This window comes from Pyrus communis, chromosome 14 (assembly GCF_963583255.1).
Source record: "Pyrus communis chromosome 14, drPyrComm1.1, whole genome shotgun sequence".
Taxonomy (NCBI): Eukaryota; Viridiplantae; Streptophyta; class Magnoliopsida; order Rosales; family Rosaceae; genus Pyrus; species Pyrus communis.
The window spans coordinates 9,461,913-9,486,068 of record NC_084816.1 but is presented as its reverse complement, the minus strand read 5'-3'; the positions used below and the strand labels follow the sequence as shown (position 1 = coordinate 9,486,068).

Genomic DNA, 24,156 nt, shown 5'->3' with positions numbered 1-24,156 from the left:
TTTGAGAATCCTCATGATCCTCTTAAACAAGATTAGGTGAGGATTCTAATTCGACAAATTCGTGTGTTTCAAAGTCACTCAACAACTGTCCGCCAGGTGTCAAGTAAAAATACTCAAAAAGTGAATATAAACTGGCAAACTGAAATTTTATCCGAATCCTCTTGTTTTTACTATTTCGCAGCCATGGCCCATTAGGTTCAGAAACCACTCAACACCTGTCCGCCAGATATATACGTCCAGTCAAAACACTAACACAGTTATTATTATCTAATAATGTTAGAGAAATTAAATTTATAAACTAAATATTACAAATTAAATAATGTGAAAATTGATGATTGATTTATTACTTAAACGTTATAAACGTGTTTATTTCTATAGGTGACACATCATTTAGTTTTCAAATTTAATCTCTAAATTTAGTCTTTTTAACGCTACTCTTATTATCTCTGTACAGATATTTAACTACGTCAACATCCCAATGTCGCCCTTTTCAAATAAGTTTTCTTAAAGGGAAAGAGGTTGATCATAGGGGCAGTGTTGTAAAAAATGGCTCCAAAGCGCTCGGCAAAGATGGTGGTGAAGACCACCAAGCAAATCGTGAGAGAAACAGTTGAAGTCTCAGTGGCTAAAGCCAGAAGGAAGAAACAAGGAAAAGATCAGCCACTCGAGACCATTTCCATTGAAATGAAAGAAACAAATCAAACCCAAAACGTAGAAGTCTCAGTGGGGAAAGAGCCGCGCAAGACTAGTGTTATCCCATCGAAACCCATGCAGAAAACCAAACCCTAAAAACCCAAAGTGCTGATGTCCAAGCCGACAAAGAGGCAGAAGAAAACCCCACAAAAACTCCTGATCCGCATGAAGAGATAAATCATCGAATGAAGAAGAGCAGAAGAGTGAAGAGGCAGCGAAAATCGAAGAGCAAGTCTCGAAGAAAAGAGAGGAGAAAAGTGAGGTGAAGGGAGGGAAGAGGAGCGAGAAGAAGATGAAGAGGCGAAAGAGTAGTAGGGGAAGAGAAGAGTACAAGATTATGTTTATCGAGTTTTGAAGCAGGTGCATCCTGGGGTGGGAGTGTCGTCCAAGACCATGACAGTTTTGAATAACTTGATGAACGACATGTTTGAGAGGTTGGCTGATGAGGCGGCGAGGCTGAGTAAGTATACGGCACGAAAGACGTTGTCGTCGAGGAAAATTCACGGCGCGATGAGGCTGGTTTTTATGGTGAGCTTAGGAGGATGCCATGGCAGAGGGGGCTAAGGTTGTGACTAGTGAGCACGTATGGGTGCTATGGAGGAGGGTCGTCTAAGTCTTGATTAATTAGTTAAAATTTCATTTTATTGAATTCGTTTGTTTTAGTTAGTTTTTGTTCTGCCAAGTGGTTAATTAGGTGTGGTTCGTGGGGGCTAGATGATTAACCATGAATGGATGATGGTGTTTGAAAACTAATCCATCTGTTTTGGTTATGAATGAGTCGCTTTTTATGCCTGTAAAACTGTTTTCGTTAATTGTAATCTTTGGAACTTAGTGGTAACGGACTTGAAAAATATAAGAAAATATTATTTTAATCTCATCCGATAACAAAACAAAAATTTATGAGCATAAATTGCAAAAATAACTCAAAAGTTACTCAAGCAAGTCGCAAAACGAAAGCCACGAAAATTACGATCAAGTGGATCAAGTGTTTTTCTGTTTCAATAGATGCTAATCTTGCAAGGACAGTAGTAGTAATATTTGACTTACAAGAACAATATTAGTATTAATTCATCAATAAATTTTAAACCAACTTTGCAAACCAAATAATGCGTCACCAATTCAAAATAAACGCATTAATCCGTGTTTAAATAATAATTCAATTATCAACAATTACATCATTTTTTGCAAATTGATCTCATTTGCATTACCCATATTTGTGTGATTCTAAATATTTTAATCACGGTGTCGAGGTGCATTTCGGATTTGGTGTTGGGTTTGTAATCGTTGGGGGGCCTAACACGTTTTGTATTGTTAGCCCATTAACAAATGTCGAACTATAGTCGATGTATCTAATTTTTTCCCTATTCCTCCCTCTTTCTCTCCATTCAGGTCTTGGACTTCCGATTGAGTTATTCAGTTCTGTCATTTCATGATGAAATTTTTAGTATGTGGAGACCTTACAAGTTTGTTTAGAAGTGTTTTTAAATTTACTGAAAGCAATTTTGATGAAAATATTTATATAATTAATCATTCGTAAAAATGCAACTAAATCCTAAAGATACAATGAAGTGTTTTTCTCTAAAAAAATTTTCAATTATTTTAAAAACGTCTACAAACAAGAACTACAAGCGGTTGAATGCATAAAAAAAAAAAAATATATTACAATCACTTATATTATGACACTAGGCATTACACCGAATAATCATTCTTTGATAAATGATCAATATGAGTCAGACTCAATAGAATTTAATTAATCATTTTTTCTATCGTTAAGGTGAAGAACTGAACCAAGAATTATCTTTCTTTATCATCAATTGAATCACTGTTCGAGACCAAGGATTCTATTTTATCATCAATCCAATCATCGTTCACGTTTTTTCTTTTTCTTATCAATGAATAGATCTTTTTACTTGTATGACTTAGATGTCTCATATTTTGTCGAAAAAACGATTCGATTAATGGGATTTTGTATGATATTTATGAAATTGATGAGATTGATATTTAAATATTTCTTCTTAAAAAGTATTGATTTGACCCATAAGCGGAATCATCACTCCATAGCATGTTGCCGCCAAAAGCTTGTATTTCTTTTAGAAGGCGCTACACTGAAGAATTTCTCTTATCCTTCTAAATTAAAGCACACTATATAATACTAACGTCTATTGATATTTTTTACTAGTAAGTTAAAAGTTTAAATTTCAATTATTGTGAGCCGCAAGTTAAATATGCTAAAACTAAAAGTGAACGAATTCACAAGTATATTTACTGACTTTATGGTATACGAGCTTTGCATTCTATTTTATTAAATTAAAATTGAATCAAGGACAGTGCGATGTCAATCATAATTTCCACATAAGACGCCATTCCACCAAGGACCAAAGAACAGAGAAAAAAGAGATTGGATGGTGGCTGCAAAAACGTATGATTGCTATATATATATCGTTTGTTAATTTAACTTTATTTCTCAAATTACAACACGGAAAAAGCACGAATCGCCTCAATTGCGGGTGCTCTACACATCGGACATTTTCCGCTGCTCTCAATCAATTTGGTAGCACATTGTGAACATGTGCACATGTGCCCACATCTGTAAGAAGAAATCAACAGAAATCGGACAACGGTGTTAGAATCTCTACATGCCGAAAAATTGAATCACGATGGTACATGTTTTGGAGTTTTACCTGTACAATAAAGAATCGATGCTGCTTTCACAACATATACAGCAAATTCCTTTCCTTACATGATCCCATTCAGACCCATCTTCTAGCAGACCGTCTTGACACGCCCCTGCAAAAGAAGGCACCTCACAAAGTCAATTCAAAGAAAGCACACAATGCATCCAAGAGGGAAATTACATGGTACAATGCGGGAGAAACGTGTTATACATACATCTTTCCCTCATATAAGAATGCCATCTAGAAATATTATCAGGAGTTCAGAACTTCACAAAGCTAACTGAGAGTGGTCAATGTATTGTAGACAAACCTTGTGAACCAGCTGATCTATTCAGGGCATCAGAAACTTCCTGTCTTATTGAGCGCTGCAACTCAAGTTGCATATCCATGCAGGCCTCCATCATTCGTTGCAAGTTATTCATCCTCTGTTGTAGCCTGGCCATGTCAATCCTCATATCGTTAATTATATCCCAGTCCTGTATCCGTAAGCAATGAGTCAATTAAATAATCCAAAGGTAGGCATAAAAAAAATATTAGTGTTTCAATACCAGACCATAAGATATGAGAAGCATTGTGCAAACTCACAATTCCATAACGTTGATGCATGTCATGCTGTGGCCAATTATCAGGGTGTGACTCCTGGTCCCAAAGTGAAGAGGAAGGTATTTGCTGTGATCGTAGAGCAGTACTAGGACTATGACTCTCAACAGCATGCACTTGACCCCCATTTCGATATGCACCAGTCTGGTCTAGATCCTGTTCTGCAGATTCAGGAGAAGGTGATGTATCATCGAGCTCCCAGTCAATGGCAGCATGACTTTGCCTTTCCACATATGATTGTAACAGTCGATCTAGATTCTGACGGAAACCACTACTAAGAAGATTAGAGACCCTTCTCCTGCAACATTAATAAGATTTCCATAAGAAAAACAGATCCATCAGAAGCCTACGGCATATTCATAAATTAATAACATTTCATACCTGCTTAGGAGTTCCCTTAGCTCAGTACCAGGAGCATTATCATCATCCGGAAAATAAAATGTATCAATCTGCCTGACCGGATCAACATCCTGGTCCGATGGCTCTTCTAACCAACTTTGAACAGCCTCCTGCAAACCACCTTCGTCGTGCCAAACTTCAGGAACTTCTTCAATATGACTGTTTTCTCTATCTTCGCTCTCCAACAACTCCTGGGGCCATTCATAAGCAGTTGTTTCCTGCTGTTCCCCAGCTATATCTTCCCCAACGTTTTCTCTCAAGTCATTATACTCAACAACAGGTTGTTCCAAGTCCCTTTCGGCATCTTCTGAAACTTGATCCTGCCATTGTTGTACCTGAGAAGTAAATTCTTGAAAATTTACATCCCCAAGCACAGTTCCTCGTAAATTATATGTATGATCAGATCGTTCACCTATTACACTTGCCTCCCCACTCGGCTCAGACTGCTCATTAGACATATCACTGACTTCTCGCATGTTACTGTGTCCACCAGCATCATCTTGCAAAGTTTCTGGGGGCTGCTCAACGGCAGTGGTTGTATGTAAGTCCCCAATCATGTTATGACCAGTACCATCCCTCCTTTGAATAAATTCAGTGATAGTTGAGCATTGCCAGTCTCTTACAACATTATCTGGAACTTCTTCTTGCCAGCGCTCTACAGGAGCATCAGGTTCTTCTGAATCTATGTCTTGAATGGCGTTGCCACCTATATCCGTGTGATCTGATATACCACAGCGATGTTCTCGGTCCTCACTTGCCTCATCATTAGTGGCAGATTGTTCAGAAGACCCAGCTAGGACCTCATGTGTGTTGTCTACTTGAGTATCCCCATTTCTACTACCAATAGAAACACTAGAAGATGTCTCAGACTGGCTGCTGCTTACTGGACCGGAAACAGAACTATCCAATCTGGAGCAAAAACCGTCCCTACTCAAAGAATAGATTTCAAAATATCGATGAGAAATAAATAAAAACATTCTTTTTTTCAATATAAAGAGTTGAAATAAAAACTTAATTCAGTATTAATCTATGAAATAAAGATTCACTGACAACTTCGATGATAAAAACGAAAAAACACATTAATGGAACCAGTCTATAATAAAGATTTAAGAGATGCTCTAAGGGTGAAACTATATTTCCATCACATACTATACTACATACATGACTAGCGTTAAAAACAAAAAATTACATGGGACAAAGTCCAAAAACATAATCAATTCCTAATTTACTACCAGTCAGAACAGCACCATGAGCAGCAATTACAGTGCCACATCATACCCAAATGGTGGTAAGGGGTTAAGAAAAAGAAAAAGAGTTCAATCTCACTGTGTGAAAGGTAAATTGTTTGTTGTTTAAAACTTTTCATCCACAAAACCAGTGGGGGAGAAGAGAAACTGAAGAAAACTGGTACAGCTTGACAGCCTCCCACTTAATAGTGTGTCCAGAACACATTCACCTGTTTGTTTGACCATTAAAATAAGTTGCGAGCACAAGCTAATAGCTATGATTTGGCGTCTTCCAAATAATCAAAATTTAAAAACTTCACAATCTGCCTAACGTAATTTAGGCCACAATCATCTTTCTATTGTGGAACACCCTTCAACCCCCCATAAACTAAACATATTATACCAAAAGCAATTTCACGATTCAATAGAGGTTGGGAGATACATCAAATAGCCATCCATGAACAAACCTTGGAAGATAATACAAACAAAAAGAAAATACAAATGATACCAAAAAGGAAAGAGAATTATAAGGATGGGTCAAATCATCACTCTGAGACGATGCAATTCCAATTATTTAATCGCACAAAATTTACAAAGAAATCCCACGGTAACCCAAACAAAAAGGTAGAATGAAAAGTCAAGCAAAACTTAAGAAAACAAATTAGAGCATAACTTTGCAAAGAAAATGAAAGATAAATATTTTTCAAATTAAAGCAGCGCAAAAATACCTTAGACCAGAGACTGTGTGCCTTTGTCTCAATAAGCCTAATTCATTTTCAGCCATGGAAGTAGGTCTCTCATTCTCAATCACTCTAGCATTTCGTAAGAATCTTCCTCTAAGCAATGACTGCAGGAGAAAAGAGAAACAATATTGACATACCAGTACCCAAAAAGACTTTCCATGCCTTGAAGTTTAAAATCAATAGAAATATGCATTATTACACTTATATAATATAGCACTAACAAGTAACAAAATTGGTTTTCGTCTCAAAGATCACCTGTGTGGATATTCACATTATCCGATGAAAATAAAATATCATACTTACAAACTTTCACAAAAATTACAATGTAAGTTCAAGTATAATTAACTCAAAAAAAACCCATTTTTAAAGAGCAGAGCACCCATATGATAAGTAAGTGAAGATATGGAAAGCATTATAGCCATGAACCTGAATGCGGTTGCGGTGAGCAAACTGTGATACAGCCTTGTGCTCCAACAAGACTTGAAGTTCCCCTTGTCTTTCCCTCTCAGCCTTCCTTACCATATCCAGCATAGCCTGTCTACCACATAATTTACGAATCCCCCTTCGTGTATGCCCAGACCGGCCTTCAGTTTGGTTAACAATCAATCCATTACGAACTCTTTCAATTTGATTACCAATTTCAGCAGGTTGTTCTCCTCTATTGTCACCAGAAGCACCTCTCTGCTGGCTGTTAAGTCGCACCCACTCCCTTACAATTCTCACCCTCTCCTGTTCAGTTTCACCGAGCCAGTCTGCCCTTGAACTGTTATTCAAATGAGAACCATTTGACATATATTCAGCCCCACCACAAGTCATCCATTCCCTGAAAACTTGCCTCACCCTCCCCCTTTCAACCTCCCCAAAATCAGAATGCTCACTGCTTAAATTACTGCACTCCTCATGTTCATTTGACGACCCAATTTGACCTCGGGACCATAATCGGCACTCACTCTCACCCACACTCACATCCTCCAAATCACCTGGGTGGTCACTACCGTGGTCTTCAGTAGTGTCTACTCTCGAGATCTCATCTATCAACCTATCACTCCTTTGTAGAATCAACCTCTCACTATCTCTCTCTTGGGAACGACTCGCGACATGCTCATCCTCAAGCTCTCGCCACCTTTGTAGCAGGAAGGATGCGCGGGTACTCATGCTCCCTTCATCACGCATTCGCCCAGATGAATGAGACTGAGAGTCTCTAAGGAAAGAAGGTTCAAGCACAGAAACATTGTGTGGACCAGCAATAGCCATTCTCGAAAATCCAAACTAAAAATTCGTTCTTCAACCCATCTGTATAAAACGCATAAAAAGGCGCATTCTTTACAGGAATTACAATCAGATGATTCTTTAAAAAAACAGATCATCAAATTCAGCAAGATTAGTTAAGCTCGTAGCCATTGTCTCTGTCATCATTGCCAACACAAAGGTGATAAAACAGACTCATCCAACCCAACACCCATTAAATTATCCAATTCCTTCAAGCAATCATCACAGCTGTGACATATTCCTTCACCTTTGCTGTATCCAGAAAACAAAAACAAAAACAAAATCAATATTTTACCTTCAAATTACTATCAATTAGTTAAAAGAATGCTTACATTATATACCTCAAAACGTAAATGGGAAGAAATTGAAGAAACAAAAACTTGCCAAAAATCCAAAACCCCGAAATCACCGGAGTCAAAATTCAACAACTCCTCAATCCTCTGTTTGGTCTCTGAGAAAATGCACAAACGGACAAGAAACTAAGGCGTAGAATCCCATATTCCTCACCATTTGGAACCCCACTAACATCGCAACACCACATTTAGACTTAGTCAACCTTAAACTTACCACACCTAACAGCCAAACCCCCAGATTCACATATCCATTTTCCATCATTTTCCCTAAACTTTCTCGGCAACCAAACAGAAAATTGAATCGAATAGTAAATCAGCATTACAAATCAACCGCTCAGAGCAATCTAAACCGACGAAATCACCGAACAGAGCGTGAAACCGCGAGGATTTAAATAAAACACTGGGGAAATTTGAGGAGTGAGAAACTTACCAGCGAAGCTCTCTGCCTCGTGATTTGGGAGTAAAGGAAACGAAAACCCTAGCTGTGTAGAAAGTAACAGGGAGAGAGAGAGAGAGAGGATTTAGAAGTTTCAGAGAGAGAGAGGGAAGAGCAGCGAATTTGCGAAGAATAAATGGAAACACGTCACGGTTGGGAGGCATTTCCCCCATAAATATTTGCCGTAACGCCAACGTCAACAAATTTTTAGGGGAGGCCGCCAGGGGCTGTCACGTGGCACGTGTTCGTTCGGTCGTTTTACGAAACCTGCCAAATCTTAAATTTAACGGGAAGTGGGGAGCAAGCTTGGGAGATGGAGACGGCGTCGTTTGGATTGTCAGTCGTTGGGGGATACGGCGCCGTTTGGATGGCTTCCTTTTGTAAGTATCTCAGTGGTGTGTGCGTCGTGCGAATCAGTGAGTGGGCTCCCTTTTATCCAATTTATTATGACATTAATCAAAGTAATTAATTATCAATTTATGTTGGAAAGAAAATATGGTTTAAATTATTGGAGACCGGTCGCGTTTTCTTCCATTTTGGATGGAGATGGTACAACCTTTGAGGCATTTTTCACCGTAAGTTGTTGGAATAGCACTAGGAGAAATGTTATGGAAGCTCTTTTAAATCTATTTGTTTATAATTTATCATTAATTTTTATACTAATATTATAAAATATTATGTAAAAAAAAAATAAAGTTGTTAAGAGTCCATAAAAAATTTTACTTAACGTGTTCTCGAACATTAATTTGAAAGAATACTGATATAATTTTATTATCAAAAGAAAAAAGTAGTACAATCATTTTAATGTTTATACTATATGGTATGACAAAGATTTGCCAACCAATAGAATTAGGTTTACGAAGGATGTGAAGCACATATACATATACATATATATATATATATATATCTCTGCAAAGGTAAAGGCATAACTAGATGTTACTCAATACTAGGATTTAGTAGTATTCATCTTCACTTGTAACTAAAAGGTCTTATGTTTGAATTTCACCAAAGAAAATTTTGAACAACATTATTGATAGTTTATTATGAGGTTTAGCCTATTTCTCCACCCTAATATCGTTTGTTTTAATAAAAATTTAAAAATTTAAAAAAAAAAGGCATAACTAGCTAGGTTATATTATGGAAAACCTTTAGATATGGACCAATCAACTCCCATCATCAGTAATCCACAAAGTCCAATCTCTTAACTTGTATAAGTTAAAGTCGATCTTTAGAATTAGAATCCGTCGAGGATCATCATTGCAAAATAAAATTTGAATTTTCAAAAACAAAAAGGCCTTAAAGTCCATGAGTGCAAAATTAGTTTTATGGAAAGATATATAGTCAATTATTATGATACAAACAAGATTAGTTTTAGGATACACTAGCCGATGAATTCGTACGGAAATTAAAATCTTAAGATTGAATAGACCAAATGAAAATTTAAAAATGTAAATAAAAAGAGGAGTGCAGAAAAAAAACTATAAACTCAGTAGTTACTCACATTGTTGAAGAAAAGAAAAATTGATATAGAAGATTTGAGATTGAAGTTAGGCATCATAAAAAAGATAAAAACGAAACAGTATTAAATTCAACTTTTTATTTTTGAGCAAACGATATTCTTCAATTAGTGAAAAGAAAAGTATTGAATTCATAAAGGAAAAAGAATGAAGTCACCATGTGGCCCTTGATGGTCATAAAAGATATTTAAAATTCTAGCTTTTAGATAGGTGCATTTGGCTCATGAAATCTATGCATCAACCAAAATCTTGAATGATGTAGTTGTATAAAAAGTCGTGTTAGATCTTAATAAAGTTTGCCTCAAATCAACACGAGTGAATTTTTAATTTCAAATTAATAAAGTTTCCTCATTACATAGTTAGATTAAGATTTTTCTTCTTTTTTTTTTTTTTTGGGTAATTCAACAGATTGAGTCTTCTTTGTTCTAAAGCAATTGAAGGTGTTTAGGTGTTTGAAAGTGTATTTAAAAGTGCTCATGTATTTAAAATTAAAAAAATACCGGTTATGTACTTTTTTTTAAGAAACAATTCAAGTGATTTTTTAATAAATACTCACATTTTAATTAAAAGTTTAACAGTACTTCTAATAGATGCGCTCCAATTGAAAGTACTTCTAAGCAAAAGTGCTCTCTAAAGAAACATTTCCATACAGGCTATAAAAATGCTTGTTAAAGAATGGTTTTCTAGTATGAATAATACTTGCATTCTCTATTGGGATATGAGCTCATTCCCTCACTTGCAATAATGTATTTTTATTGTAGAAATTTCATAATCCAAAACCATCCAATTTCTTAATATTCATTTGAAGATCATTTTTACAACAAATACTTCAAAAATAAATGGACGGCTCATCATTAATATGTTACTTGGTACTTAAACCTTTGATTTATTTAATACATTTGGATGACTAAACAATCTCCGTTTTGAATGATTTTTTGTAGGGACAATCTTTCAAATGAAGATTAAGAAATTGAATGGTTTCATTATAAAAATTCTATGACGAAGATACGTTATTTGTAAGTGAGAGAATGAGCTCATTATTCAATGGCCAAAGGGGAATGCAAGTATTATCCTTCTTGTATTAATAAATGGTACGTTTTTCAAAGGATAATATTTGCGTTCCCCCTTTGGGAGAATGCACATATCCCACTTCTTTCTAATAACGTATATTAACCGTATATATTTCATAATAAAAAAATTTCAGTTTCTTAATCTTCATTTGAATAAAAAAAATCGTTCGAATCAGAGATCATCTAGTCACCAAATATGTGAAACAAATCAAAGATATGAGTACCAAGTAATATATTCATGATGAACCGTCCACTTATTTGATACATTTGAATGCTTAAACGATCTCTTATTCGAATAATTTTTTGTAAGGATGATCTTCAAATGAATATTAAGAAGTGAACATTTATGATTATGTAGTTTAAAAAATAAAAGGGTAAATCTCAGTTTACTACCCTCAAATTTCGTGGTTTTCAACATTTGATACTTGAAGTTTTTTTCGTCCCAAAGCCATACCTAAAGTGTTAATTTTGGGATAGCCTCATACATCTGTTAGTCTGGGTGTTAAGTCTCTCGTTAACTGATGACATGGCGCCCATGTGGACATTGATTGGGCACCATGTGTCATTAAGGGGTCCACGTGGAAATTAAAAATTAAAAAAAAATTTTGGAGACAAAAAATAAAATAAAATAAAAGTTGGTCGTCTTCCCCGACCTTCCCTTCCTCTATGGCCACTACCCCCACTCCCTCATCTCCTCTTCCCTCCCCTTCTCTCTCCACGTTAGCCTCGTCGGCCCTTCCTTCCCCTCCAGCTTCGCCGCCCTCCTCTCCTCCTTCCTCACCGCCACCTCCCAACCCACCAATCACTTCCACGTTATCACCCTTACAAATCCCTCTCTCACCGCCTCGTTGTCCAGCACTCTCTCCACCTCGACGTTTCTCACTCCCCCTTCTTGCCTCCATCCTCACTAAAACCCTAAGCTCCGAGCTCGCCAAAACCACCTCTAGCCTCCAATCGCTGCTCATCTCCGTCCCTACGACTTAATCGACCAAATCATTAAGTGTTTGGGTAGCAATCCCAACCCTATGCTTACAATTACTGATATGGGGACTCTTCCCCTGCATTCACCAAGTGTTTGGGCATCATTTGGACCGGGAAAGGCCGGTATATCTGGATCGATTTGGGCATTGAACCGGTAGATTATGACCCTGCACTATCAGGTGGTGGGTGGGTGGGTGGGTGGAGTCAAAGACGGAGAGGGAAGGGTGGATGTATGACGAGTTGAAGAGAAAAGGTTGGTGGGTTGGTGCAGAGGTGAGAATGGAGGGATAAAGGAGGAAAGGAAGGTTGGGGAAGACGACCAAATTTTATTTATTTATTTTGTCTCCATTTTTTTTTTAATTTCCACGTGGACCCCTTAATGACACGTAGAGCCCAATCATTGTCCATATGGATGCCACATCATCAGTTAACAGGAGATTTAACAGCCCGACTAACGGATGTATGAGACTGTCTTAAATTAACACTTTAGGTATGACTCTGGAACGAAAAAAACTTTATGTGTCAAATGTTGAAAACCACAACATTTGAAGATAGTAAACTGAGATTTATCCAAAATAAAAATACATTCTCAGTAAAAGGTAAGATATGTGCATTCCTCCATGAGGAAAGCAAGTATATCAATGGAATCGGCCATGTACTTAAACTTTTGGGATTATTATTATTATTAATTTTTTTTTTTGGTCAATCTTTCTGAATTAGTTTAACAAAAAGTAAATTGGAATAATTAATAAATCTCTAAGCCTGTTCACAAGTTGGTCATCCATCAAATTATTCCAACCATAAGAAAATTTCAAACTAAAAAATCCATAAAAATATGTCTCGACTTCAGCGTTGTCAACCATGTCGGTGACACTGACAGTACACTTCTGTAATAAATCGTGGCTTCGGTTTATAAAAATGAATGGTGCTTATTGTCTTATTATATGTTAGCACTATTTTAGTTAGTTTGATGCCCCAACTAAATGTTGATGAACTTGAGTAATAACATTGTGCCCAAAATGGGCCACATTTAATCAACATTTGACAATTATGCAATTCCGAGCAATCTTTGTTATTGCTGGATTAGGCTCGTTGGCTGGTATTTGTTTTGTCAATTTGCTAGTATACATTCTTACTTACTAGCCTTCATGCACGTGCGTGATCCAGCCCGTTGGTTGGTATTTGTTTTGTCAATTTGCTAGTATACATTCTTACTTATTAGCCTTCATGCACACGCTCACGTGCGTGCAGAAGATATTTTTTGAATCATAGCATACTACGCGCGATTTACATGTTTTAAATGTGACATCCCACATCACCCAGGGGAGTGATCCTTAAATGTATATTCCCATCCCTACCTAGCACGAGACCTTTTGGGAGCTCACTGGCTTCGGGTTCCATAGGAACTCCGAAGTTAAGCGAGAAAGAGGGCTAGAGCAATCCCATAATGGGTGACCCACTGGGAAGTTGCTCGTGAGTTCCCAAAAACAAAACCGTGAGGGAATGGTAAGCCCAAAGCGGACAATATCGTGCTACGGTGGTGGAGCGGGCCCGGGAAGTGATCCGCCTCGGGCGGGGATGTGACAAATTGGTATCAGAGCCTAACCCTGGTCGCGTGTGTGCCGACGAGGACGTCGGGCCCCTAAGGGGGGTGGATTGTGACATCCCACATCACCCAGGGGAGTGATGCTTAAATGTATATTCCCATCCCTACCTAGCACGAGGCCTTTTGGGAGCTCATTGGCTTCGGGTTCCATAGGAACTCCGAAGTTAAGCGAGAAAGAGGGCTAGAGCAATCCCATGATGGGTGACCCACTGGGAAGTTGCTCGTGAGTTCCCAAAAACAAAACCGTGAGGGAATGGTAAGCCCAAAGCGGACAATATCGTGCTACGGTGGTGGAGCGGGCTCAGGAAGTGATTCGCCTCGGGCGGGGATGTGACATTAAATCATGTTAGAAGAAAAATCAAATATTTGAAGTAAATTAATAATCTTAGATCATACTAGAAGAAACCCCTCATAAACTAATTAAAGCAGTTGAATTCACATAATAAAAATTAGTCTCTATAGAATTTACATTAAGAATAGAGAAAATAATATTTAATAAACAATTGATTGAATCATATTATTGTTAGCCCATTGTGAGGCAAAGCCCACCCCTTCCCCCTTAGTGTCGATAATATCGTTTGTTAATAAATAAAAAAAATCATTTGACAACTAATTTAATTACATTATTATCCGCGTGCGAAATATTTTTTTTAATAATCGGCATTACAGGTCTCTTAAGATGTTTTGAACGTGTTTAAAATAGGGAAAATAATATTTAATAAACAACTAATTGAATCACATTATTGCTAGCCCATTATGAAACTAAGCCCATCTCTTTTCTCCTTAGTATAGATAATATTATTTGTTACAACAAAAAAAAAAAAAAACAATCATTTGACAACTAATTTAATCACGTTATTATCTCCGTGCGAATTTATAACTGGCATTATTTGATGCATTATTTTGGGATTCTTTTGAAGTTTTTTGTTTTGAGGGCATTTTTGTCCATTTATTTTTTGTAAAGCATTATGACACCAAAACACTATTCACCTTTTGTGTTCTCTTTATATATAGAGAGATTATATTCACATGCCCCAACTTATTTTTCTCACACTCTTTTAATTTTTTAATATTTTCTACACATCACTAACACTTAATAGAAAAATATTAAAAAATTAAAAAGGTGTTGGAGAAATCATTTGGGATGTGTGAATATAATCTTCCTATATATAATATAAAATATAATATAATATATTATAATATATATATATATATATATATATATATATATATATATATATATATAGATATAAAATAGATAGATTTCTTGCAATAGAATAGAACATATCAAAATATAATTAAGGAACCAATATAGATATGAGTGTGCGGAAACCATTTGTAGGAAAATAATTCTAAAACGCCCTTTTGTACCGTTGTACTTTTCTTCTTAAGATGTTAGATTGAATAAATAAAAGATTATTAAACGAAAACTAAGGAGAGACGGTAGGCGCTAGGCAGCGGATTGGAGCCTAGCGCCTAGGTAGGTGGAAGCTTAGGTAGATTTAAGTAAACTTATTATTATCATATAAATAAGTGCATGTTTATATATAAAAAATACATAATTGTATTGGGACACATAAATTGAAAATTATAATGACATATAGATTATAAAGTAACAGAACATATTGAAAACATAAAGAACCTGAATATAGTGAGCGTTCATCTAAGTATTTAATGTCTCTTACAATTATCAAAAAAATAAAATACAAAATGAAAACGATCTATTTTCTGTTTAAGTGAGAGCTGCGACTTAAGTGGGTACCTGGGTTGTGACAGCCCGTCCCGGACTTTTCGTAACGTAGGGGTGAAATGACGATTTTGCCCCTAGTATGTTTGTTTCGTTGTGTGGTCATTTTTGGGTTTTGGTTGGTTGATTTTGGACCATACACACACACCCACACTCATTTCTCTCTCTGCCCTGTCCCGAGTCCCTCTCTCTCTCCCTTTCCTATCTTCTTCATACGGACAACACCCAAAACCCTTGGAATCGTCACGGATCGAGGAAACAAACTACATATTTGTGCTCGAGAAGTCCTTAGGAGTTCAACCATACCCATTTCAAGTAAGGGAACCTTCATTTTCACGTCGAACCCGAGAGGTGTAAATCGGGGTACTGTTCATGCACACGTTAATTCTTATGTTTTTGGGAATTTCAAGCTTGTAGGAAGCTTGGTGAGGTTCTTAGGAGGCTCGGGGTGGTTCGTTTAAAGGTTTTGGACGTCGGGATCGTGAGTTGCAGGTTTGGCTGGAGTTGGTGGTGTTTTCCCGACGAGATTCCTATGGTTTTAGTGCTTGAAAGTGGTATGGATTTGTTCCTTTTGTTGTAAGCTTCATTTTGGTACCAATTTTGTGAAATTTGGATGAAAAACGAGTGAGATATCATGTTTTGAATTTTTCCCGGTTTTCTGGCGCCGGAGGTTGGCCGGAGAAGATGACGGAATATTCCTAATGGCGTTAACGAAATCAGTTAGATTTAATGGAATATTCCTGACGGCGTTAACTGACGCTGTCAGTGTGCCAGGCACGTACTTGCGCGTGTGGCCGTGCCTTGGCCAGCGCGTGGGGGCGCGTGCGGTGTCAGAAAATTATTTTAAAAATATGGGGATGTTTGTGAGGTTGAGTAGATCACGTTGGTGTATTCATACACCCCATTTGAGCATTGTATGATAAGTTATTTCGTAATGTTGGTTATGTGCTTTAAAATTTACGTTTTTATAGTTGTTTCGCATATAGGTGAGACCTATCCCGAGGACGAGCGCGGTCACTCGAGGTAAGGGGGTTGCGACCCTTCTACATACCAGTGAGTGGGCTTTTGGTTTTCCGTATATACCTATATACTTGTGTTTTTCCCAGAAAGTGAAATGAAACGTTTATATGTTTTATATGCCATGCATTATGTTTGCCCGTTTAATTATGCATTATTAGTTGCATATATATGTGTTTGGTGCTGCAGATGCACAGGTAAGTGTCAGGTAAGTTATGGTTTATGTTTATGTTTAGTAGTGATTTGAGATGCATAGAGAGCTCATAACCTGCACCCCCGGTGTTAGTGCTCCTGCCCAGAGTTGGGCACAGTCCTTCACGTGGTGTTCACCTCCCGCACCACACGCTCATCTTAGATCCAAGTTAGGTGCACAGTCCTGTCGTACAGACCACTTTAGGTGGTTTCGACTCGTAGGTGACTCGCAATCATTCGCCCAGTCTTTACGTGATCGTAGCACTTGAGCGTACTTATTATACACCCAGTCCTGTCGTACAAACCACTTTAGGTGGTTCTGACTCGTGTGCATGTGTAGTTAGTGAGTTGAAGATTTGAGCTCTAGATTCAGCTGTACAGGTCACGTTAGGTGACTCCGGTTGACAGATTACATGGCATGGTTTGGCATTACCTGAGTACTTGCATCTTATTTAGAGGCATTTGGCATGGCATATTTCTGAGCATGATTTATATATATGTATATATTATACTTTTTTGGGAATTATACAGGTTTTACGGCAAGGGGTTAGAACTTTATTTATGAAATGATTTTTGAAAAGCTTTGTTTTTGCCCACTCACGTTTTCTGTTTTGCGCCCCTCCAGGTTCTAGTTTGTCTAGCGCTTTGGTGGCTCCCCAGAGGATTTCTCGGCTTATCTAACAGAATATCACCAGTGTAGGACCACCTTTGGGTGTATTTATTTAGTGTTGTTTCTCCCGGACTGTACTAGGTCTTCCGTGCTCTGAACTTGGTTTTTCACACTTACGCTTGCACATGTATGTTATTTACTTTGTGTATAGCTAGGTTTGTTACTTTTCGTACGTTTATTATTATTTCTTAGCTTCCGCACTGTGCACATGGTTACGTCATTTCAACGTGACGGCCAGCATGCCCTGATCTCGGTCGGGGTGTGTCATGGGTGGGTCTAGGCAGACGCCTAAACAGACTACGTCTAAGCAGGTCTAGGCGACCTTTCTTAATTTTCAAACGTTTAAGATTAATCAGAGCGGTAACCAACCACCTAACTCCATGTCCACACTCCTTGATATTAAACTGAATGGTTCATTTTTCTTTGCTAATATTTTGAGTCTTAGAAGTGAAGTAAAAAAAGCACTAGCTAACATGGTCTCATAATTTATTGTTTTTAGGTACACATTATGAAATCCACATGCACCTCTGTCTGTAATTGCTTGATACATGGCCCCGACTAATTTGGCTTTGAAGCCAAACCCCACAGCTTTTGCTGCATGCATCTTGTTTTTCTCGTAGTGGCATTGGCACATCTACTTACCTCTTTGCATGCATGGGTCCTAGAGTACGTGAACATTCACGTTCTTCTGCCGCTCTCTAGCTCACTATCATCTATAAAATGCTTATGAGTTTTTTTTTTTGGGAGTCTAAATGAAATATTTTTGGTATTGTTCAATTTTAATATTAAGGACATTTTTAGCCTAAAAAGGCACTCATGATATTATTCACTTACACCTCTATTTTGTCCTTTTGATTAAAACTAAAGTTTTTGAGGACTTTTTGTTAGTTTTCCTTTTTTTTTTTTTTTTGGGTTAAGTTATAGTTCAAATGATTGAGAACGTTTAATTTAGGACTTGAGAACTTAGTAGAATTTTATTTTTTGAACAAATGATATTATCTACACTAAAGGGGATGAGGTAGGCTAAGCCTCACGATAGGCTAGCAATAATGTGGTTCAAATTCACCTTTGGCGATAATCGAACTTAAATCCTCTCACTTATAAGTGAAGAGGAATACCACTATGATGTAGTACTCAATGGCAGCACCTAGTCGAAAGATTAGAATCAATCTAATCTAACCTCGTGGCTTGAAGGCCGGAGGAGTAATGACCATAATTTTAACCTAATTTGGTCATGAAAACATTGCAAAGAAGTATCATCATATCAAGAGTTAGTTGATAAGAAGATTCATTATTTAAAATATGTTTTTTTTTAAGATAAAAATATGTCAACAGCGTACATAAGATACATGTGTGGAGATGGACTCAGAGCATATTAGTCATTTTATTTTTATACAAACGATATTATCTACACTAAAGATGTAGAGAAGTAGGCTAAGCCTCACAATGAGCTTGCAATAATAATGTTCAAATTCACCTTTAGTGAGAATCGAACGTAAGAACTCTCACTTACAAATGAAGGGAAATATCACAAGACCGTAGTACCAAGTGACAACATATTAATCATCTTACCATTGGTGGATGACAATGATAATTCTCTCACTACATAAACAAGTATAAATAGATTTATGTACTCAATTTTGCTTCATGCATCTCTCCCTTCTTTTTACGAGGGGAAGTATCTCCCTTACCAACAATCCAGAAAATGTCCACAAAGAAAAGACTAATTGTAAAGAAAATGGTTGCCAAATCAATGTCTGCATATGGACAAGACAATGAGACGTCGACAAAGAGATACATAAAATGTGTTAGGTTACCCGTCTTTCAAATCCTTTTCTTGTTGATGTATATAGCTCTGCCCCTCCTTTTTCACATTGTCGTCCTTCGGGTCCTTGATCTTAATGGCATATTTCCTTTGCAGTACAAGACCAAGCAGAAATATCCCCAGCTTACAGGAATGTAGTGGAGGGGTCTAGAACAGAAAGGCTGATAGCTTTGCTTTGAGAACACAACTACCACATCAATATATATTTGCCGATTTTTGGGTAAAATAAGTCTCTTAATTCATTAAAACTGCTAATTTCATCCCTAATATTATACTAAAAGCTATTTTATCTAATTTTTGATCAATTTAAGTCACATGACACATTTTAGAGGCTAACACCGTCATTGTCTTGCCTATAAGCCCTTAATGTTGCATATAATTTGTAAATCTAACGTCTAATTTACCCTTCAAAGTTAACTCCATACATTATATTTTTGAAAAAGTAGGTCCTTAAACTATATAAAATTACCTATTACCGTCTAAGTGTGTCACATGACTTAAATTGGATAGAATAGCTTCGAATCTAATATTAGGGATGTAATTGGCAGATTTTACTAGTTTAAGGAATGATTTTTCTGAAAAATAAAAATAAAAATTAGGGACCTAATTTTCACTTAGGTAATAATTTAGGGACTAAATCAGCAGTTTACTCTATTTGCGGGGTTGTTAAGGGTTGGATGGAAAGAGTACATGCCAATAGAAGGGTTGGACCCCAATGCATGACTGTAAATATATTTTCAGTAATATTAGGTAGACTAATTTTTTAAATCACATTTGCCAACCATGTAATGTATCAGTAATAAGAAACAAACATGTTAACCAATACATAATAATTCAATTATCAATAATCATGTCATATGATTTACTTCTTAGCATTACCCATATTTTTCTTCTCGATTAATGATAGATATACTAACTTTTTAGATCATATTTGTAAATCATGTGATGTGTCGTCAATAGAATATAAGCATATTAATCAACATTTAAGTAATAATTCATTAATCAATAACCAATTTAAATATATGATCTCCCTAGTATTACTATCTTCTCTAGCTTCAGAGGGGAAGAATGTAGTGGATGAAGCATGCCTATATTCCTATATAATATTTTTATATAGTATATATCATGCACGGATATATTTGCTCCACTTTGGTTGTTTTATTTATTTAATTTTTTTTTGTGGAGAAAGGGAAATATATTACACCACCCCCCCGCCCCCCCCGCGCGGGGGAAGAAACAAAACACAAGAAGGGCCCAAATACACACAAAGAACAAAAGAAAAAATGGACCCTAAAACACACAAACAAAGCCCAAAGAAAGCCTTCGGACTCAGCACGAACACACCACACAACAAAATAAACCCTAAATCACTGCTACTATAGCTGCTCCTCCTGCCGCCGACACTTCTCAACAATTTGAAGCCATCTCCGCCACAAGGACCTCCCATCACACCATCTCGAGTCCCAGAGTTGAGGAAAAAAAAAAGCCGCTCCATCCTCCCAAACCACCAAAACGATCGCCACCTTAGAATAAAGGAAGCCCGCGGGAAGAGAGATCCCACCGGCCTTGCCATGGCAAGAGCACCAAAACGATCGCCACCTTAGAATAAAGGAAGCCCGCGGGAAGAGAGATCCCACCGGCTTGCCATGGCAAGAGCCGGCGGCGACGCAGAAAATTGAACACGGTGTCACTCCACATTGGTTGTTTAGCTCGGTAGATTTCGTGCCATTTATTTTGCTCTGTTTCACATCAAATCAAATAAGGATGGAATCCCAAGGTCGATGCAATCCCATCTAACTAAAACAATTGGAGTTGTTATCACTATTACTTGAACGAGTTTCAATAACAACTTTCTGAGAAAGTGTTAGTGTAAGTTCACAATCATTAGTTCAAACATACGACTTGGCTAATCATGATAAAATGAAATACATATAAACGATTTCATTTTTATCCAACTAATGTTTTATTGTTTGAATTTTGTGTTTGATAGATTGGACTATACGTAAAATCTAAACATTTTTGGACTGATTGAATTTTGTGCTTGATTAGATTGGACGATGTGTGAAATCTAGGAAACCAACTTTGCTGGAGTGGCTGCCGGTATAAGGATTGAATTCCTTTAATAATATTTACACTTTATAAAAAATACTTCAAACTAAATACATTAAAAAAGAAAGAAAAGAAAATCAACTAATTACTTTATAACACGAAAGTAAACTTGTAGAGCAATATACAGAGCTATAGGATTGGTGTAGACTATTGATAGGTTTAGATGGTTGCCACCTAAAGGGTGTACGTAGACGTGAGTTGCTATGTGACATGAGTTATGTCTTATATAGTGGTAGAAATAGAGAATAAGGTTTCGTGAATTTGGTTCTTAGAATTGTTGGTTGTTGATGTTGGTATCGTCGATGAACATGGATGGACATTTATCAGTGACAAGCAAAAGGGCTTAATTCAATCCAATTCCGAAGTTTTGCTCCAAACATTGAAAACGTTTCCCGATCCAATCCGTCTAAAAATCACTCCTAGTTAGAAACTCCTAAATTTGAGGAGAGAGAAATTGGCTCCTAATGACTCATAGCATTAAAAGGATTTTGTATTTGCTTAGTAAAATCTCAAATTAATTAAAACCCTAAACTAGAGAGGATGTTGCGGGTGTTCCTATGTTAATGGTGTTTTAACTAAAACATTATCTAAAAAATAGAGTAGGATTGGAGATGCTCTAACGTCAACATTCATTTATGATACGAAGATCTTATAAAATCAGTTGCAAATTAATCAAGTACGACATATTTATGGAGAAGCGAATTTGATGGTTGATGAACTTGCGTCAATTGGTCATCACAAGATGACACAATGGAAGCTAAAATTAGGCGGATTAGCATCCATTGGCAACAAGACGTCACTTGCAATTGATACAATATAATCCTTCCAAAAATACTGAAAAGAAAGAGGTCAAAACATACACAAGTATTGCCTAAGCCCACACTTTCTTGCTATCTCGAACCAGAGCCCACAATTCAGAACAAGATAAAGAACTCAATAGCAAATTATCATCACCCTGAAGCAGTCTGGTCAATCCGTGTGGATTGGTTACAAATTTGCAATAAATAAATTGAATAAATATCTCAAACAATGATCTTACAAGAAAACTAACAACTTCAACACAAAGCAATACACAACAACGACCACACACATATGTAGTTCAGGAATACATGAAGAAAACAGTGTTTGTGACAGTCTGACTAAAAAACCATGGCAACAAATTGAATAAAAATCAAATCCCAAACAATAGAAAAAAAAAATTCAGTCATTGAAATTGCATGCATGCCGCAGGCTTGATCAAAGTTCAGCATAACAGTAAGTCCTCCTAAAACTCTTAGGCCTTGAGACCTCCAACACCGGGGAGCATGAAACCCTTAGAGTGCGGTGGCGTGACTTCCAAGCTCCAACCTTAAATCTAATCCTTGCCTTGAGCCAAACGTCAAACTGAATCTTCTCTGATCTTTTCTCAAGCATTAGATCCTTAGAGACGGAGCTGGAAAGTGCAGCGGAGCGAGCCGTGAAATTGAGATCAAAGCGCGTTACATTTCGATGGCGCTGATAGAAGGGATCAACCCCGGAAAATGCCAGAGTCTGGTCATTGTAATTCACAGTAGCTCCAATAGAGTCATAGTATATGGAGACTCTTTTGTTGGGATTATAGGATCTTACGACAAAATAAAAATTGGCTGAGAGGTGGTCATTCGTTAGGTTGAAGTTTTGGATCGAACCATTTTCGATGGTGTAAACAAGGCGTTTTGGCTTCACAACGAGCCAGGTGATGAGCACCACAAGACCCAAAAGGACAATCAAAGCTAGCAAGACTATGGCGATGATTCTAATTAGATTGGACTTCGATTTGGGTGCTTGTGAGGGCTGTGATGCAGAAGTAGGCATTGTGAGGAATTAGGGTTTTTTTGGACTAAATTTTGGTGGTGTTGGAGAAGCTAAAATTTGTTTCACTCTTTAAATTTTGCTTGGTGGGTTAAGAGCTGCAAAGTGCACCTATTCTAGTTCAAGTGAACTATATAAGAGAAGTCCTGGGGTCTCTGCCACGTTCTTTAACCCACCTTTTTCTCTGTCACCCCTACACTTTTTCTCTTTTTATTTCGTGCATGTAACTCAAGACATCTTGCTAAAGGACTGAGGTTAACAGTTTGTTCTTTTCTTCAGCTCTGGATGTCCTAAGATAGAAAAGTATTATATATGTGATTGAGACACTTGAAGCATCATTCTTAGTAATGTTTTCGTCATTATCGCTCATCGATCACCTGGCGACCAAGAGAATTAGAGAACTTGATTATGAAAAAGGTGGCTTTTCCCTAATGTGAGATTATCTTGAGCGATAGTTGTAGGATGTGAGTAGTCAATCAATTGACACTATACAATTTATCAACCACCAGAACTATCTGACAAGAATCATCGTTTTAGAGAATTTCTATTTGCAAACGTTGGCTTTGGCTGTATGGCTGCTGAGGTGACAAGCTGCTACAGGTGCCCTGGATAACAAGAAGATCATCAAAGAAAAGAATATACTACCATATATATATGGGACAATGAAGGGAAGTGCCATTTCAATGTTGGCTTCATGTCACTAATTTGTTAAAATCAATATTTAATTACATAGATGTACTAAACCCACTCTTGCTTTGCCTCCAAGATATACTAAACCCACTCTTGGAAGCTGCTCTTTTTGTTTTTAATTTTTTATTCGTTCTTCCCATCTCCGCCAAAAAAGAAAATAATAATAATAATAATACAGGATCCCAGACTTAGAGCTCAAGTTTAACAAATAGAGGAAGATGATCTATCTTATTCGGCTGTAGCTACCCATGAAATTCCTTGTTCTACAAAGCTTCTAGGCATATACTTGAAGTGAAAAAACTAATCATTTGAAAGAAAGAAAGGGATGCCGCCAGACTCTCCATCATAGCTCGCTAGATGAATGGCTCACCCGTTCCAATGAAGAAGAGCTCATCGAGAGACAAAGAAAACGATGGGTTCAAACCGGATACAACCGTCACAAAACAAAAATTCGGCCTATTTGTGCTGTGATACACTTACCAAATACCATAATTGGATGAATTTCATA

The 24,156-nt window shown here is 37.1% G+C and overlaps 2 protein-coding genes and 1 pseudogene across 3 annotated transcripts; 1 reads left to right on the top strand and 2 right to left on the bottom strand.

Annotated features, from left to right (window-relative positions):
- Positions 1–546: 546 nt before the first annotated feature.
- LOC137715163 (histone H2B.1-like) lies at positions 547–1,313 on the top strand (annotated as a pseudogene).
- A 1,659-nt stretch (positions 1,314–2,972) lies between these two features.
- LOC137715425 (uncharacterized) lies at positions 2,973–8,517 on the bottom strand. Of its 2 annotated transcripts, none has more exons than XM_068454754.1 (8): positions 8,389–8,517; positions 6,763–7,857; positions 6,322–6,440; positions 4,350–5,294; positions 3,954–4,266; positions 3,679–3,844; positions 3,375–3,480; positions 2,973–3,280 (listed from the first exon to the last, which is right to left on the bottom strand). In XM_068454754.1, the coding sequence occupies exons 2-8, from the start codon at positions 7,588–7,590 to the stop codon at positions 3,163–3,165; spliced, it is 2,595 nt and encodes an 864-aa protein (XP_068310855.1). In that variant the 5' UTR covers positions 7,591–7,857; positions 8,389–8,517; the 3' UTR covers positions 2,973–3,162. The 2 variants fall into 2 exon arrangements, with proteins under 2 accessions (XP_068310855.1, XP_068310856.1); XM_068454755.1 differs by lacking the exon at positions 8,389–8,517 and adding an exon at positions 7,947–8,351.
- A 13,510-nt stretch (positions 8,518–22,027) lies between these two features.
- On the bottom strand, positions 22,028–23,041 carry LOC137714117 (uncharacterized protein At1g08160-like). The gene has a single exon (XM_068453401.1). It carries the CDS (start codon positions 22,959–22,961, stop codon positions 22,365–22,367), a length of 597 nt encoding a protein of 198 aa, XP_068309502.1. The 5' UTR covers positions 22,962–23,041; the 3' UTR covers positions 22,028–22,364.
- Between the last annotated feature and the right edge of the window lie 1,115 nt (positions 23,042–24,156).

Bases quoted from the DNA above. Each gene is read 5' to 3' on its own strand.
- LOC137714117 (XM_068453401.1), bottom strand. From the start codon at position 22,961: ATGCCTACTTCTGCATCACAGCCCTCACAAGCACCCAAATCGAAGTCC.
- LOC137715425 (XM_068454754.1), bottom strand. From the start codon at position 7,590: ATGGCTATTGCTGGTCCACACAATGTTTCTGTGCTTGAACCTTCTTTC. The intron at 4,267-4,349 runs GTATGAAATGTT...TTAATGTTGCAG, and splicing joins CTAAGGGAACTCCTAAGCAG to GAGAAGGGTCTCTAATCTTC. The intron at 3,481-3,678 runs GTTTGTCTACAA...CTTCTTTTGCAG, and splicing joins TAGATCAGCTGGTTCACAAG to GGGCGTGTCAAGACGGTCTG.